Source organism: Protopterus annectens, chromosome 9.part0 (assembly GCF_019279795.1).
Source record: "Protopterus annectens isolate FY-2018-M chromosome 9.part0, PAN1.0, whole genome shotgun sequence".
NCBI classification, from domain to species: Eukaryota; Metazoa; Chordata; order Ceratodontiformes; family Protopteridae; genus Protopterus; species Protopterus annectens.
The window spans coordinates 640,387,482-640,404,886 of NC_056743.1; the positions used below are offsets into that span (position 1 = coordinate 640,387,482).

Below are 17,405 nucleotides of genomic sequence, written 5' to 3' on the forward strand. Positions count from 1 at the left end.
CCTTCGGTTGCATCTGACAGCAACCTCATGCACAAGTTGGATATTGATTCCAGGGTTGCAAGCTGCGAGGCCACTTTGCCCCTGACCTCAAAAGACAACTGTCCTGCGAGCGTCCCAGAGAGTTCAGAGATCAAGTCCCTCTGGAGCCTTGTAAAATGTGCCATATAATTCAGGGACCATACAGCAAAGGTCCCTGATGCAAAAACACTCTTCCCAAGTCTGTCTACCCCTGGGACTCCCCGTTGGGCAGGTGGACAACGGGACTTTCCTCAGCCAAGTCCTTTTTCGTGGCTGCTGCCACCACCACCACAGCATCAACTGGTAACCCTTTGGACCAATGCGGGTTCTCCTCGGGAGGGGAAAGAATTTGGTCTGATCTCCGAGGGATCGCCTCAATGGAATCAGGGTTCTTCCAAGTGTGCTGCACGATGAGCTTGTCAGCAAGCGGGGTCACCCAAGAGGTAGAAGGCCGGGCACGAAAAGCCTGCAGGAACATGGACTCCTCAGATGAAGGGTTGGAGAGCTTCCAGTCACCTCTCTGCTTTAACATTTCCAGGATGTCTCCGAAGGCAACATCAGGAGGTGACCGTGGGGACCCTTCACCATCATCGTAATCCAGGTCTTCCATTAAGGACTACTCTGGTGAGTCCATGTGCTTCCTCTTGCACATCTTCTTTTGAGGGTGCTCCTCAGTGGGGGGGTCTGAGGAAGACTTGGAAGAGTGGGTACCCTGAACAGGGGTGTCCTGCTGCTTCTCTGCCCGGTGCCCTGGGGGGGGGTTCTGTGACAGCTATAGCTAAGGGGGTGAAAACTGGGGTTCTGACATCAAAGGAGTGCTGCCAGAAGCAAGAGCCCTCTCCATCACGCAGAAGGCAGGCCCGCTCGAAGAGGGATGGGAGCCCGGAACAGAGAAAGACAACCTCGGGACCGGGGTCACACCCTGCTCTGACAAACCTGACCCCATGGATGGAGCCTCAAGCAGGATCGGTGCAGAGGATGGATCCGAGAAGAGAGAGGCAGCTCCGTACCCTGGGCCGACGCACCTGTCCCCCAATCCCCAAATTGAGGAAGGACCGATTCAGCAGTAACTGAAGACCAATGGGACAAACTCGGAGCCAGAGTGAGATGCAATGTAGGTGCCAAGGTGATGGGTTCCAAGAAGGATGTCGGAGCAGAAGGCTTCGGAACAGAGATGGTCGAAGGAGGAGTTTAAGATGGAGTCCGTGGATAGGGCAACCCAAGTCCTGCAGGTGGGATGGGTCTTAGAAAATGAGGTAATCCCCCTGGCTAACAGCATCTGGTCTACAAGACACACCATGTCGTGTTCCGAAAGGCTCCTGGTGGATCTAGTGGATACTCTACATGGAGAGTCAGGACGTTCAAGGAATAGGCTATACACTTGGCCCAGAAACGGATCTCCGGAAGGGGAGTATCAAGGTCTGCCGGCATTGAAGTCTCTAGTTTTGGGACCGAAGTAAAGGGGTCAAACCCAGTGAGGTTGGTACAAAACTCGGTGCCGAAGTGACACTCTGAGCCAAAATGGTTGGTTCCAAAATGGAAACTAATGGCATAGTCGAAGGTGTGCCCTAAGCCGAAGTGGCCACAGGTGCCGAAGTCGAAAAAGGCGTAGTAAGTTCTATGATCGGTGCCAGAGGCAGGACCGGTGCCAAAATCGGTGCCGGTATCGAAGGTTTTGAGATGATCGAAGACGAAGAGGCAGATTTATGCTCGGGACCTCTGATTTCCCAGGCTTGCTCTGATCACCCAATAATGAAAAAGGAGATCTCTGTGTGCTTAGGAGGAGGGGTTGAGACCTCAATCGCAGAAATGGCCTCTGAGAAGGGAGACTTGAGTAACCCTTTCAGAAGGAGTTTATTTTTGCACTCATTAAGAGTGCATTGACTGAAACTCTGACAAATGTCACATGGAGGCTGCACCAAAAGGTGGGGCACTCCCAAACAGTATACACAGTCATCATGAGAATGACTATTAGGTAACTTGCCCTTACAAGAAGTACAATGCTTAAAACCTGAAGTACCCTTCGTATCCGACATCTTGATAGAAAAACACCACAGGTCAACTGTATAATCCAACTATAATGAGGTCAACTCCTTCCACAAAAAAAAAAAAAAAAAAAAAAAAAAAAAAAAAATCACAAATATAATAACACACTGGTATGTAAAGAAGAGAAGGGAAATACCTGAATAAAAGTCAACACTAACAGTTAAACAGGAGAAACAATACCAACTATGGTATTGAAGAAATACCACAAGGGTAAGAGAGGAAAGGCCCTACCAGCAATGGCACTTGAATGTTTACCAAACGTTAACAACAGTTAGAGAGGAAAAAAACAAGGTTAGACAGAAGAAAAGACACTAGAAATACTAATCGCTTAATAAAATATGAAGATATCCAAATATCAAAGAATATGAAAAGCCCCACTAATGAGATGAAAAAGATGCTTAGTTTTGACAAGAATATGAAAGAATGAAAAGGGATGTAGAAGAAGTAATGAAAGACAATTAGATCCTAAAAAGGAGTTTGACCATGGAAAAGCATGAGAAAAAAATTATTTCTAGATCTGGAGACAAAACTAAAATATGTAATGCAGAGAGGAAAGGAAAATAAATGCTAAATATTATACAGCAAAATAACAGCACAGCTTTCAGGCAAATACTTGTTAATCATAGTGAAAAGAGGATGCAATTTACATTACAACCTGGCAGAATTAATACAGACAGATATGTTCTGCACCCCCTAAACCCCTTGCCTAATCAGCTTCTCATCCAGGCACCACACTGATCCATATGTTTCTCCCTCTTGGGAGAGAGCCAGCCCATTCACTCCACAGCTTGGACAAGAACCATATGGCCCATCTATTCCCTAGTTGGGTGAGAGAATTCATCAGGCCATTCCGTCAACTCTGAAATTAAGTGAAATGGAAAACATACGAAAGTTAAAACACATATGGCCTGGTTGGCTTAGTGAGGAATTGGAAGATACCTGCACAAATATACCAGAAAGAGAGTCTTGCAATTACTCATGTGTTTAGTTAAATACCAAGTGCATATTTTACAGACCGTGCTGAAGTCTCGAAGACAGCAAAGAACTTTGATGTTCTGAGGTCATCTTACTCCTCTTCTAGACTACATGCATTAAATATGATGTGAAGTGAACATGCAGCAACCCTAAATCACTTTCTATTCTAAAGAAATCCAAAATGGACCCCAAGAAGCAGCAGCAGTGCAGGAAGAGGAATGCCTTTACTTCCTTATTGATAAACTTTTTACATTTCTCACAAAATCTTCCAATTGTTTGCTTAAGAAACCAGATGAAGTCATATCTCTTGTGAAGGTGAGCTACTTCTCTTCCTTTAAAAATAAAAACAACTGAACCAGCCACCATCATATAAAATCAAACTTGCGTGTACAGTGTGTTCCTAAATGCAATATTTCTTTGCAAGATAAGTGAAATACTAAAATATTTATATTCCATTAAAATTTAATGTATTTTTCTTCACAATTAAATGTTCAACAACATACCATTATCAGAAAGGCCACTGTTGCTGTCTTCTATCGGCAGTGGCGAACTTCCTACTGTAATAGCTGTAACATCGCTTGGTTCTACCTGTAAAAGCAAAAAAACAAATGCATAACAAGTCCTCAGATAAATGTAATATCCCAGCACAAACTACAAAATCTAGACTTTTACACAGATACAGAGACCAATGACAAGTCCCTTTAACGAGTACATTTTCAAGGAACAAACTACCACCAAGGGCAATCAACAAGTGGGTGGCTTCACATGACTGCCATACTTCAACGTCACTGTCTAGTTTTGTAACCATGTATTCTCCTTTCCATGCAAAATTAATCTATGATATTTCTACAGATTTCTACAGTAATTGGTCACAGGTGTATGTGCGCGCACGCGCACACACACACCTTTCATCACTATTACATTCGCAATGCGGAACACAATCACTCTTACACCCTCAAAATTCCAAAGCAAAATGAGGCAAACGTCTGTCCCTATATTCCTGAAAACAAACCATACAGATTCTGCTCATATACACATTTAAGTATAGCCAAACAATGCCAGGAACAAACAGCTACAGCACTCTAAATGAACTCCTATGTACCCAATGCTTTTGAACAATTCAAAGCTTTAACTTAATCAGCAGTTTCACAAGCATTTTCTCATGGTAGCATTTGGCTAGCTAGAGGGTAAAGAAATGAGTTTGCACACCCACAAACAACACAGATCAGAACTCAGAAGTACAGAAAGCTGAAGTCTACACAACACAAGACAGAATAAAACAGCATAGAAAAAAAAAAAAAAAAAGAAAAGTGCACCCATTCCCTTCATAAGACTACAGGCAATACATAATGAATGAGAAAAAATATGACAAGAAAATAATCAATAAAACTTACACACACAAAATGTTGAGCAGGAGAGCATTTACATTTGACAAGCACCATGAAGCAGAAGACATCCAACAGATCACATACAAACTACCATCTCAAAAATAAAATCACTATTCAAAACAAATGCATCAGCTATCACTAAACAGACAGCATACCTGAAAACACGAACAAAGTAATAAAAATAAAGCACTGTCACTATTCAGGTGTTCAAGCTGTCAAACTCATCCAGGTAAATGTCAATTTGCAACTTCCTTCCATTGCATTTTTTGTTCTAAATGGAAAAGAACTCTCTAAAATAACTTTCTTCCTGTCTCTCAAACTCATTCATACCTTTTACACTAGTTACCCTTTTGTCTACTGTGGCAACAAAAACCTCTCTTCGATCAGGAAGCCCAATTTCAGAACCCCACCTCACTCCCTGTGGAAATCTTAAATCCCATCTATATTTGCCAAGTTGCCCATAGTTGCAAAGTTCTGTTTTGAACAATGAAGGATTCTGAAATACAGCACTCACTTTTTGTGCTGACTTGCAGCCATATTCGTGTAAGACTCACTTGTGCATGTCTTCCACTTCCGGGAGAAGAAGTTCCATAATAAGGTTTTGCTAAGTCTTGTACCTGTAATTTTCTAACAGCATGTTTCTTTTAAAGGATGAACAGCATATCAAGCGCTAGCTCAACAATAGTCAGAGACAACATTCTGAACACTGCAACCATAATTAAGAGTAAGCCATTCCTTTTGAAGTAAAGCGCACTTACTTCAGTCAGCATGGCAGTTTTACAAGAAATATATTTGTTCCAAAAATAAGTGCTTCCCCTTAAACCTGTATTTGCCAACACTTTCTCAGCTAAACAGCCTTGTTACAATAAGAAAAATTAAAAAGCAAACAAGAAGCTAAAACCATTCCATTTAAACAATTTAGTTTCCAAACTTTAACAATAAATTATATAATGATAAAAATCTGACAAAAATTCTGACCTCTTTCAGAACGGCTAGGATGTCCTTATCAAAATTCAGCCCTTGAGGTGAAATGATTAAATCATCCATGCCGTCAACCTCAAGGTAATAAAGTTGGATATATGACAGTTCCCCTGGTCTGGTTAACTGGTTTACCTTCTGAGTAAGCAGCCAAGGTTGTAGCACAGGAAACAATGCTGCTTAGGCCAAAAGGGTGCTACCAGGATCATCCCTGACCCTTCCTCCTTAACCTAGTATTAACCTGGGATGAGAGATCTGGGAGAGAAGACATAGAAAAATAGGCCTGTTCAGTGAAAGGAGAAGGCTTCCATCCTCCAGGCACTGTTGCCTTTGGCCCTTGCACAATACTTCTCTAATTGTTTTTTTTTTTTTTTGCAGCACAAAAGTCTATTTCTGGCATACCCAGACTCTGTGTTTAATCTCCACTCATGTGAGTATCTCTCTAACCTACTGAGGTGGTCTGCACGATGGCTGATCTCCCCTGGCAGGTACAAAACAATTGGATATATATCCATGGAATGAACGGTTTCCCAGAGCTGCATAACCAAGTGGCATAAAGGGTAAGATTGGGAACCTCCTTGTTTTTATGTACCACATCACTGTGTTGTCTCTCTCTTAAAAGAACGTCTGGGTTAAAAATTTTATCTTGGAGTGTCACCATGCTTTTGAGGACTACCAATATTTCATCTAATCACTTGAAATGTTGGCCTGCGTGAACTAGTCCCAAATATACACACTAAATGGAAGGAAAAAAAAACTTGTACTTGTATAAATCACTTTTGAGATGATCATTTCTAGGAATATTCCCCTTCCTCTGAGGTATGGTGATCTTGGAGTTAGTATTTGTTAATGCAGGGGAGGTGCAGACTGGCTTGCCCCAGAGTAAAAAAACATGTTTAAATATGATGAGTGATGTTCAAGATTTGGTCTTCAGTCTGCCACACACAGCTTTACAATTACAGACATATCAATAAGAAGCTAACATTTCTTTTTAGTTTACAAGAATGGTTAGAAATGTTTGGGCCCCATCTCCTTTAGGCTCAGAGGTGGCTTGAATGTGTGCCCCATGCTAGGTCCAAGAGCGGTGGTTAAAACCCCAATTTTTCTTGGTGGATTTGAACTGGCATCCTCTTTGTTCAGGGTGCAAGCTTGGATCCACCACAAATTTTCTTAGGCATTGGGGAAGCTTATTTTGTGGCTGAGGGAATGTCTGCTTTGACACCATGCACTCTTGAGATACCACTGAACCTTCTTCAGGTGCAGCATGGCCAGGGGAAATCAGCAAAATGCGTAACATGTATCCCAAGGTACTCAAGACTTCCTTGGCTGTCATAAGTTTGGCTCAAATGGGACTGAAGGAGAGGACTTCCAAAACAGCTGCAGACCTATCGGCACATTAGCTTTGTCTCTTCCATTGTGAAAACAGAAACTGAGAAAAGGGAGTGCCACTTAAAAACTTTTTTTTTTGGGGGGGGGGGGTGAATTCAGTTACTGGCTAGTAAGTACACTGTCTGGATGCCAGCAAAGAAAACATGAAAGAAAATCAACCAAAAAAAGTGGAGAACATTGTCTGGATAGGATTCTGCAGCTGTTCAGCTTCGGCTTCAGTTCAAGAGATGGCTTTCAGTAATTTACAGGAAAAAAAATGAATCAAATGTACTCAAAACTATTTCAATAAATGAAACACTAACTGGATTTATCAACTCAAATAACAAAAAAAAAAGACTGAAAAAAATAGAAGCTTTATCTAAATTCAGATGAAATTAAAATCAAAAATCAGAAGTTGAAATGAAGAAAAATCTGAAAGTATGAGACTTCTCAAGAACAGCCCTTTCAAAAATAATGTTAGAAGACAGAGTACGCAGAGAACACCAAAGATTTTCTGCTGTACCATACAGACTAGAAGAACAGACCGTAATTTTATGAAAGCACAAATGAGCAACTGGACTAGTATTCCACAAAAAGATGTGTTAATTGAAAGGTGACTGAGTATATGCTCCAAACATGTTTATGAGAAATCAGCAGAGACCTTTACTGTAAAAGGTACAGTCATACCAGCAAAAAGATCTGATCCTGACAAAACTGTGGCAGAAGGGCAAAAGTATTAAAAACTGGAGACAGCAGTGCATTTGCAGAAAAAACTGTACATCAGGCAGAAGAGAAGCAAAATTTTCCCAGCAATCAGGGAATGTCGAGAGGCAGGTGTGAGATTCAAGCTGCTGCATCCAGCTGTCTTCAGAGTATTTCCTCCTGGAGGATCAGACATTTTTTTGATGTACAACAGGCCAAGGAGGAAATAAAAATTTAATACAACAAAAAGTGAGCATGTAGGCAGAAAGGGATGCTACTTCTCATTCTTCTGTCAGTAAAGTTCATAGAGAGACTCTACCAGCAAACCATATTCCAGTGTTTCACAGGAAACTGCTTGAAAAACAAAAAATCCTAGATTGTTGTAGGAGTTGACTAGAAGAATCAGTATTACCTTGGACTTGAACTAGAGTCTGGTGATGGAAGATGAACAGGAAGAGGACCAGTAGCCACGAATATGAACAGGAAGAGGATCAGCAACACTGAAATTAGTAAATAAATGAGAAACTACAAAGCATCAATCATATTTGTGAAATATAGCACTGCAAGAAAAAGTGGCTAAAAAAGACTGGACTTTTGGTGACTGTTAAACTCGTGGGTGGACTGTAAAGTAAACACTCCATTTTAGTGTCCTTTTAAGCATTAAAAACACAAAAGGAAGAAAAGCAAGGAACAAACTTTTTGTTCTTAGTACTTGTATAAAACTTTTCATGACAAACTGCATGTTGTACATAGTAAAACAGTTTTGTGTAGTCAGAGGGTATTTTAAATGGGGGGGTGTAGTCTTTAATACATGCAACAGTCACTGAAAGTATTTAAAACCATTTTTTTAGTTGCAAGAAATATTGGCTTTACATTATAACGAGAAGAAAGACTGGACAAAAGCAAGTTTAACATTAATATGCTATGATCTTGGGCTGCTGGGGTGGGGTGTAAAAGTGTACCGAGTATAAGGAGAATTAAGACACTTTCTGTTATTTTACAAAGGTGAATGTCTAGATTAATGCCCCTGCCTTAAACTATAAACAAGTGTTTTTTGTAAGTAAGTAAGCTTTAAAAATAAGACTACAATGACAGCCATGAAAATGCTAAATGTATTACATCTGCAACGATATTGGGTTGTTTTTTCCCCCATTAGCAAATGTTCAGTGGGAGTCAAGAAGTCTGCAGCTGTACATTCCGTTCAGACTGAAATTTACAAATAATTTACTGCCAAGTACTTTTCCATGAAGATGAGCTGTCTGTAGGTGCAATCATTTAATCTTGAGAGTTCTGGGCATTCTTTGCACAGGGAAACTCAAAATTTAAAGGTACAGTGGAAAGCTGTTCAGTGAAATATATTTCAAGTTTGAAATTATGAGGACTGTATAAGATAGACTCCACAGCAGCCTAATTCTATTAAATGCATTAAAATATTAAGTGTACAATTTATCTTTATTTACATTTACAGATGGCCAGTGTATTTTTCTTAGGCCTAAAAATTAATGTTTTCACATCTGGGAGGGGAACAGAGATAAGAAAAGACAGCAATACGAGAACACAGGCTGCTGCATGCACTTCTGCAGGTGTAGCTTTAACTTTGGGTTAGGTAATGCCCCAGATAAATAGCTGAAATCACAGGCAATTGTTCCAATCTGCAGGGTTAAGACTTCCTTTTTAAAGATGTACATATTTTGTGTTTGCTCAAAGTGAACAGGAGGTGGGGTGTTTTAAAAACTTGTTTTGTTTTAATGAAAGCCCTCAAACAAAATACTAAAGTCTTGAAAACAGTGACATAGGTTCAAATGACGATAAGAAACAAGTGTATAAAAGATCAGCCTGCCACACATTAATGTGTGCATATAACATAAAAAGTTGAAAATCCACACTCAAAAAAGTCATGTATACTAGGTGGGAGCAGCAGCTTTTCATCATAATGTCTACGCTATCCATATTACCTTAGAACATAAATGGTATTACAGGTATAGGCAAAAGGGGGAGATGATTTAATTACATTAAGAAATGCAGAGTGCAAAACAGCAATGCTGTAGAACACACATTTGGAAATAAATGATCGTGTGAATTTAGCAAAAATGATTTCTGGATGGACATTCAACATAATGTCAGGGACAAAGGAAAAGGGGAGTAATTATACTAACTACTAGAGGGGCACCAATGGTAATAAAAGTAGTAAAAAGCAAACAACATATTTCTGGTAGTAAGGGAATACTGGCAAGGAAGGAGGATTATACTGTCATGTATTTGTATTCCACCAAAAATTGCTGTTCTGAAGTATAAGAAAAATATGGGGAGAAATCAGCTTTCAACAGGGAATATTACTTACAGGTAGAGACTTAAACTTGATTTGCATTAGTAAAGATGCATCAGGTAGAACTAGAAATAAAACTGACAAGAGTGGAGATTTCTGAAGAAATTTATAAAAAAAATTGTCCAGAATATGTGAATCGAGTAGTAGGAACTCTGACAATTTGTATATTTTTCACCCAAGGTAAATTAACTGTTCCAGACTAGACAGAAATTATATTTCACAGGAACATTTGAAACTGACAAAGTTTCAGCACACAACTATCTCAGATCATGTATAAATAAAAAGGAAGATAATGCAGAGTAATGAAGTCAGAGACACTGGCGCCGTCTTACCCACTTGTTAAAGAGAGAGGAATTTAAGGAATGGGTAGTAGAAATTATTGGGTCCCTAATTACGTCAGCGAATGCACTAAATTGTGAACGCTGTTTAATCAAACCTACTAACCCGAAATGGCAAAATCCTGAAAGCACGGAATTGCGATTTTTTTTCCTAGGGGAAAAAAAAAATCACTGAGCTGTTTTCTGGACTTTGCCATTTCCTCCACTGTGGTGCGATTTTTTTCCCGGGGGAGGGGGTCACTGATCTGTTTATTCAACATTTTGTTTTTTCACTGTTAGTGGTCAATTATATATTGTTCGCAATTTAGTGTGTTCACTTATATAATATAGACCCAAAATTATTCAAGAGTTATTAGGGAAGACAAACATCTTCAGAAGATGTAGCTAAATAGTTAGGTAAAATAAAAATTGGATTTAAAAACAGGTTAGAAATAAAAGAGAAAGATATGGTTAAGAAGTAATAGGAATTACTTAGAGGGGCTGACTGAGGTTAAAGTACTGCTGAACAAGGGGAATCTCTTAGAAGAGGGGGTCCAAATGCAGTGTGCTATTAAGAAAATAGGGTATCTGGATAACATGCATGACTTTAGAAAGACTGCCGGTAAGCATCTACTTTTTGATACATCCAGAACACAAAACACTTTTAGCAAAACCAACTCTGGCAAAAAACCTTTCTACTTTCTGCTGTCCAACTTAGGGGGCCTATAACAAGAAAAATAACCAGGAATCCTGCAGAGGTATTACAGATATTTCAGAAATTTCATGAACTTTTGTATAAAGCAGAAAAATGCAAAAACCAAGAAACATTACAAATGGAAATATTTACCGAAGACTTAATTATGTCAAGGTCAGAGGTACATGAGGCTCCAAACCTAACAGTTAAGACAGGAGGGGACAAGACAAAACAGTGATAAATAAATCAATCTTCAGAAAATTCTCCAGGAACAGACAGTATTCCTATGGAAGTTTAAAAGTTATGACGGAAGTAAAAGATTTGGAAGATTTTATTTACCAGTATTTTAAAAGGAGGAGATGCACCAACATCTTGGAAGCAAGCTGTGCTGGTTGTACTGCCAAAGGACATTAAAGTCCAATCAGTCCTAGCTTCATTCAGACCCATTTCAATTTAAACCGTGATTATAAAGTGTTTATGTCTATACTAGCAAAAAGACTTGCAAAGGTGTGGGCAGATAACTATGGTTCAGTTTATTTTTTGGAGGGGAGGCAAACCTTTGATAACATTAATAGAACAATGATGATCCAGAGGGAAGCAGAATTTAAGAAAGTACCTCTGCTGTAGGTGGGTCTTGATGCAAGGAAAGCATTCAACAGAGTAAGCTGGGATTTTATGAGTAGGGCAATGGAATCATTTGCATTCCCTGATGCAATAAGACCAGCCAGGACATACATGAAAGACCAGAGGCAAAAATTGAAGTGGAAGGGTTCCTCTCTGATAAGTTGTGAACAGAGAAACCAGGCAGGAGTGTCTTCTTTCCCTATGGTATTTGCTTTACATTTAGTGCCACTGGCAAAGAAAAAGATTAGCAACTCAGATCCACGGCTAGGAAACAGGAAATGTACTTGGGACTGTCCCCTGTACTACTAATGGACCCATGCATGGAATATAGCATCTAGGAGCTGCTTCTGTCCCCCATCAAATTATCTACGATAAGATCCAAGTTATTCTTATTATGGGTAATGTATGAGATTACAGACCACAGGATTGGCAAGGCCAATCTATAATCAAATGGGGTAGGTTATTTTGAACACAAAAAGGGAAATTGGCCAAGCTTAAAACAGCCCACAAGGGCAGCTAGCCTAGTACTTACCTATGAACCTAAGAAAAAGGGACTCAAAAATGCAAGGATATAAACTGGTATGGTAATCCAGAAAAGCTGGCTTTATTTGCACGTGATATTGTTTTGTATTTGATAAATCTGAAAAGGACAGTGTTGTGGGAACATTTTGAGACAGTTTCAAGTCTTTTCAGAATATAAAATTAAAGAAGATCTATGACTGTAGCCTTCATTTTATGTATCTACACATGAATTGTTTAGCAGTACCCATATTTATGGGGACACAATAAGATTAAGTATTTAGGAGTATGTATTAAAAAATTTCTATTATGGCAACTAAGGATATGTAGGAAGAGACTAAAAAGATAATACAAAAACAGAGAAACTGGAAGTTCTTGTTTATGAATACTAGAGCCTCTTTTAGCTGGTCCTTTGGGCTGGAGAGAATGCCTGCTGACTTTGGATGCGAGGTGAACTGAAGTTTCTAACCTGATTTTACTATGTGTGGTAACCACTAGCCCCAAGTGATGTTTTTCATGGCTTTCAGTATAGAGAGTTAATATTTCCCCCAATAACTCACTTCCTGTGCAATGGACGGAGGTAGCCAGCACAGAAATATGATAAAACCAAATGCAAAGTTCAAATATTGTATTATAAAGATTAAGCGCTTTTGTTTATCATACTGATGAAGTTTCTGTATGATAAGAAATGAAAGCGCTTAATCTTTATAATAAAATATTCTAACTTGGCCTTTGGTTTTATTGTTTAGTAGAGTTTATCATATTCCATTGCTGGTTACATACGCTGCACGGGAAGTGCAAGTTCTTCAGAGTTTGTGTTCTTTTTCCTGGTTCCAGTTTTCTTTCTGCATAATCTTTCTCCCAGTTTGGAGGGAGCATGGGAGGGAATGGTTGGGGTAAGACGGAGTAGGAGAAAGAAATGAGGAAGCTCAGGGGCTCCTTGGGTCCATTTCCTTTCTCTGCCTGCCATATCTTCTGTGTTTGCTGTCTGTCCCTTCTGGTCCTACTCCCTCTTTGCCAAGAATAAGAGGAATGAAAAAACTAGGGTTTTATATGGTAGCTCCTGCTAAATCTAGGTGGCTGTACTTGCAAAAATTTTTGACAGTCCACACGATTTACCCTTTCCTCCAGCTTCTTAAAGACTGCTTCAGTCTTAGCTCCAGTTACTCTGTGTCCAAAAGTGCATCCAGGAGCTGTGCAGCCATGGAGGGCACTGATGGCATATCAGACTCTAAAAGTGTCTTGGTAGAGGCCTCAATCACACTCAGTCGGAAGGGTGTGTAAAGGAGTCACTTCTTTTTAGTCATTCCAGGTCTGGGTGGAAAGGGCCATTTCTCTAACCATTCATACCTACATATAAAATCTACCCAGAGACAGATGCCTTACCAGATTCTAAAGCATCAGCCACAATGCAAATAATTCTCAGCAAATTGGGAACAGCTGCTGCAAAGTGCAAGGAATTCTTTAGAGAGAGTTCTGTTCTCCATTCCCTCAAGTTTCTCCTTCATTTGTTTCATAAGGGTTTCTTGAAATATGACCATATGGAACTGGCAAATGAGAGCTTTCGTGGCCAGGATGGCAGAGGTGTAAATTTTCTTGAAAGATCAAGGTTCCTATCTTTTATTTGGCACAAAATCTCAAGTGACACTGCCCTAAGCTCCCTTGGAACCTGGAGACACTCAGGATATGCCACAGGGTTTTTAAAAAAAGGTGCTTATGGGAATCCAGGACCCTGTAAAAATTGTCAGGCTTCCTACGAGCAGGTGATTGGGAGTCAGGCTGCAGAAGATTAAAATACGACATTATTCACTACCAGTAATACTGGAGGAATAGCAAGAGGTTTGCTATTATGGAGTTTTAAAAATTCCCTTACCCTTTCCTTGAATTGAGTGTAATGCTGATCTTCCCAACTGAAGAACTCCCTCATTATATACAGCGTCTGCCCAAAGGTGAAGTCCTCATGTAATACAGCCAAGGCAAGACTTTCAGACTCTCAATCAGCACATGGATCAGTAGAGATTTGGTCACTACATGCCAATTCATCCTCAGAGTCATAGGCATCTTTGACTTGGTGGGGTGGAATCCTTTCTTTTTCCAGGAGAAGATCCTGCAGCGGGAGGTCTGGCAGGGATGCGCTGCTTGGATCAATATGTATGAAAGTTTGAGCTGTCCTGAACAGATCTTGTTAATAGCCCTGGTGAGACTGGAATCCAGAAAGCCTAGGCTGTGGAAAGCTGGCTGCAGCCTTTTTAAGTTTGATCCTCAGCTTGGGCTTGAGTGTGGGGAACGCACTGCAGCCAAGCAGTCACAGCCTACACTCAAGTCTACTGACGACTCCTTTCTAGCCCAGGCATTCAGCCCTTCCTTCACAGGAGATCTGATGGCATGTGTCTGAAACAAAGGCCTGCAAAGTGGCTCCACCCCCTAACAGATTATCCAAGTCTTTCAACCAGTGCAGACATGGAGGGGGCTGATGGCATATCAGACTCCAAAAGCATCTGGTAAAGGCCTCAACCACTCTTTTGGTCAGAAGAGTCTGCAAAGGAGTCACTTATCTTTCAGTTATCACAAGTGCAGGTAGTCTGGCAGAAGATAATCGATAGTCATCCACTACCCAGACTTCTTGGGATGCTTCTCCCTTTATGAGAAAGGTGAAGCACAGCATGAAAAGCTGATGCCACATTGTATGAATGTATCTTACTCGCACTTTCCTTACCCAAAAGCTCTGCACTTATATGCTCATTTTAACAGTTGTTCTATTTAACGATAGTCAGGTACTTTGTGCTCAGGACCCCACCAAAAGAAGAAGAATTTTCTTTCCACACTCAAACTGCAAACATGGCACCAGCTGACTACCCTTATACCCAGACATCAGGAAGAAGGAATCTGCCAGGTCTGGAGGAGGGGTGAAATGCTGATATTCAGGCCAGCCAACTGCTTATATACCAAGAGAACCATATATTGTTCTTGCCTCAACAGTGAAACACAAACCAATACTAGTTTTTTTATTTTTTTGAGAACTCAGTAAAATCAGTGACTGGTTATACAGTGAGTCACATTGTTTGATTCTTACACAAAAGTGTTAGTCTGTAAAAAAAAAAAAAAAAAAAAAAAAATCAGAAATGTTTATACAAAGGACTTTAAAAAAATAAATAAAATTTGCGAGTTTCTAGTCTTTTCTTCCAAATGCCTTCCTTTTCCAAGTTAGCCAAGTTACCATTACTTTTTAACTTGCAGAGTTCAGTTAGCAAAGTTACTCACATTCATTAATCGGGCTTTTTCATTCAGATCACAAAAGGCACAGCACGTTAAGGGAAAGAAAGCAGTTCTTAGCGACAGCACACAATAAAAAAGCTGTGAATTTTTAGTTTGAGTAGCGTCATGAACTCATTAGAAAGAAAAAAGAAAAAAAAGAGCTACAGGTACCTTAGCAACTGTGACAGGTGAAACTTTATAAACAGTAACAGAAAGATAGACTTCATTCAGTCTCTGCATTATAAGCTGACTAGGACATACATTGAAAGATAAAAAAGCATAACTTAAGACATGTGGAAGTATGGGGATGATCCCATAGGGAGGAATATAAACCACAGAAAGGAAATGCGTTCCAGGCAAAGCTGTCCTTTAAACTTCTCCATTTAATAAGCTGCTGGTGGTACCTCGATTGTCTCATGCAACTCCCCAAGACAAGCTGCTCCAAAGATCTGCTTCATTTGACTGAATCACAAATCACTGAATACAAAATGACTAAAACGTAGTTTTACCATATCACAATTTATGGAAAACATTCTACGCAATAAATGTACTGTAAAAAGTGTTATTGTTGCAGGGGGGCAACCTTGCCACCACACCCCATCCCATCCCATCTGTGGAAAAAACAGTACCATACTCAGTGAATCGGTGCTAGCGCACAAATACTGACATCTACAAATCTGATGATGTATTGTGAAGGTCACCCCTGCCAATCCAACCACTCTTAGAGACTCATTTCCCTAATCGCCAACACATACAGTCTACAGACTTCTAAAATTTGCGAACTGTGACTCAGTCAAACGAGATTTGAGTCAGTTGTGTTGGAGTATATGTGATTCAGTCAAATACACATTCAATCAAATGACAGACCTTTTAGGTTCAGAAATGTACACTGATATGGAATAAAATCTTTAACATGGATGCATGTTCCATGACTGCACTGTCTTTTCCGGGAGGTCAGCTCTGTAGCATACCTGGCATAAAGCACAAGCCCAGACAACCGTACTTTAATTACGAGCACTGATGTCAGCTCCATGGCATGCAGGCTATGCCCCAGATGACTCAAGTTTGAGGACAGGCAAATGGATAAGCAACCATAGATAAGGAGGGGAACAAAGAGGTTACACTGGCTTGCCCCTCCTGGAGAAGAGGGAAGGGGAAGAACATACAGCAGAAACTCACTCTAGCTGCAATTTCTGTAAAGTGAGACCAGGAATTAGCCAAAGAGCTTGCTCAAACATGGAGCAAGGCTCCACAGACAATTGCTTTGGAGGAAGAACTAACTCCTGCATCATTCCACTGAATGCCAACCCCTAAGAATGTTAGTTGACACATGAAAGGGGCATGAAATCAGAGTAGTCACAGTCAACTTATGGAAACCTCTTCAAGAAAGAACCATCATCTTCCATTCAGATGAACATCTAGGTCAGCAAACTTTCACTGCCTTCCACACAGACACCAACAAACACTGTATGGCAGTTGCATCACAGCCAGATGCCTTCATGAATGCATCATTTGTAGTTGGTGGTTCCGATAAAATTTAATATTGAGAAAAAAAAATATGCATCTCCAAATACCCCATCAGCCCATACTAATCACTCCACCATTTCATGGAGTAAGTAGGTAAGTCATCACATTAACTCAGGCACATCTTATTTCATAAAATGTAAATGCAATTTCGTCATGCCATCTCCTCCAAAGAAAAAAAGTCACTCTCCCATGGAAAGGGAGAGAGAATTTCCCAGTGTCACAGCCAAATTGCTCATAGCTTGTAGGAACAGCACCTCACAGCTTATACAAGTTTCATTACTATGAATAAAACATACAAAACAGCTGCAGCTCACCCAAAAAACACCACCTTCTTGTAAAGGTTTATAACCTCCTATTCAATGAAGTTACATCTATTACAGATGCTCAGATTTTACAGCTCATGGAAGTAGCTTCTCATTCAATGGAGAAGAGATACACTGATGCTCTACTGCTACTGTTTTACTGCCTTTGGTATTCTCCAAGGGTGCAGCCTTCAAATAAACATCAAGACAGGTTTTCACAATGTTGCAGAGTACTCTTTTGCCGAGGTGCAGTATCCTCTGCAGGAGGATAAAACAACAAAAAAAATGGCGGAGGTGCAGGGGAGCTTGTTCATCAGGGGGTAATTTCCCTTTGTGTTGCAATTGTTCATGGACTGGACAGGCTTC

The 17,405-nt window shown here is 40.1% G+C and overlaps 1 protein-coding gene across 3 annotated transcripts in view; it reads right to left on the reverse strand.

Moving 5' to 3' along the window:
* EHMT2 (euchromatic histone lysine methyltransferase 2) overlaps positions 1-17,405 on the reverse strand; it is a 1,701,692-nt gene that overhangs the window by 1,659,535 nt on the left and 24,752 nt on the right. For all 3 annotated transcript variants that reach the window (XM_044083219.1, XM_044083218.1, XM_044083217.1), the window contains exon 2: positions 3,543-3,627. In XM_044083219.1, coding sequence (XP_043939154.1) covers positions 3,543-3,627 — 85 coding nt within the window. The remainder of the gene's footprint in view (positions 1-3,542; positions 3,628-17,405) is intronic.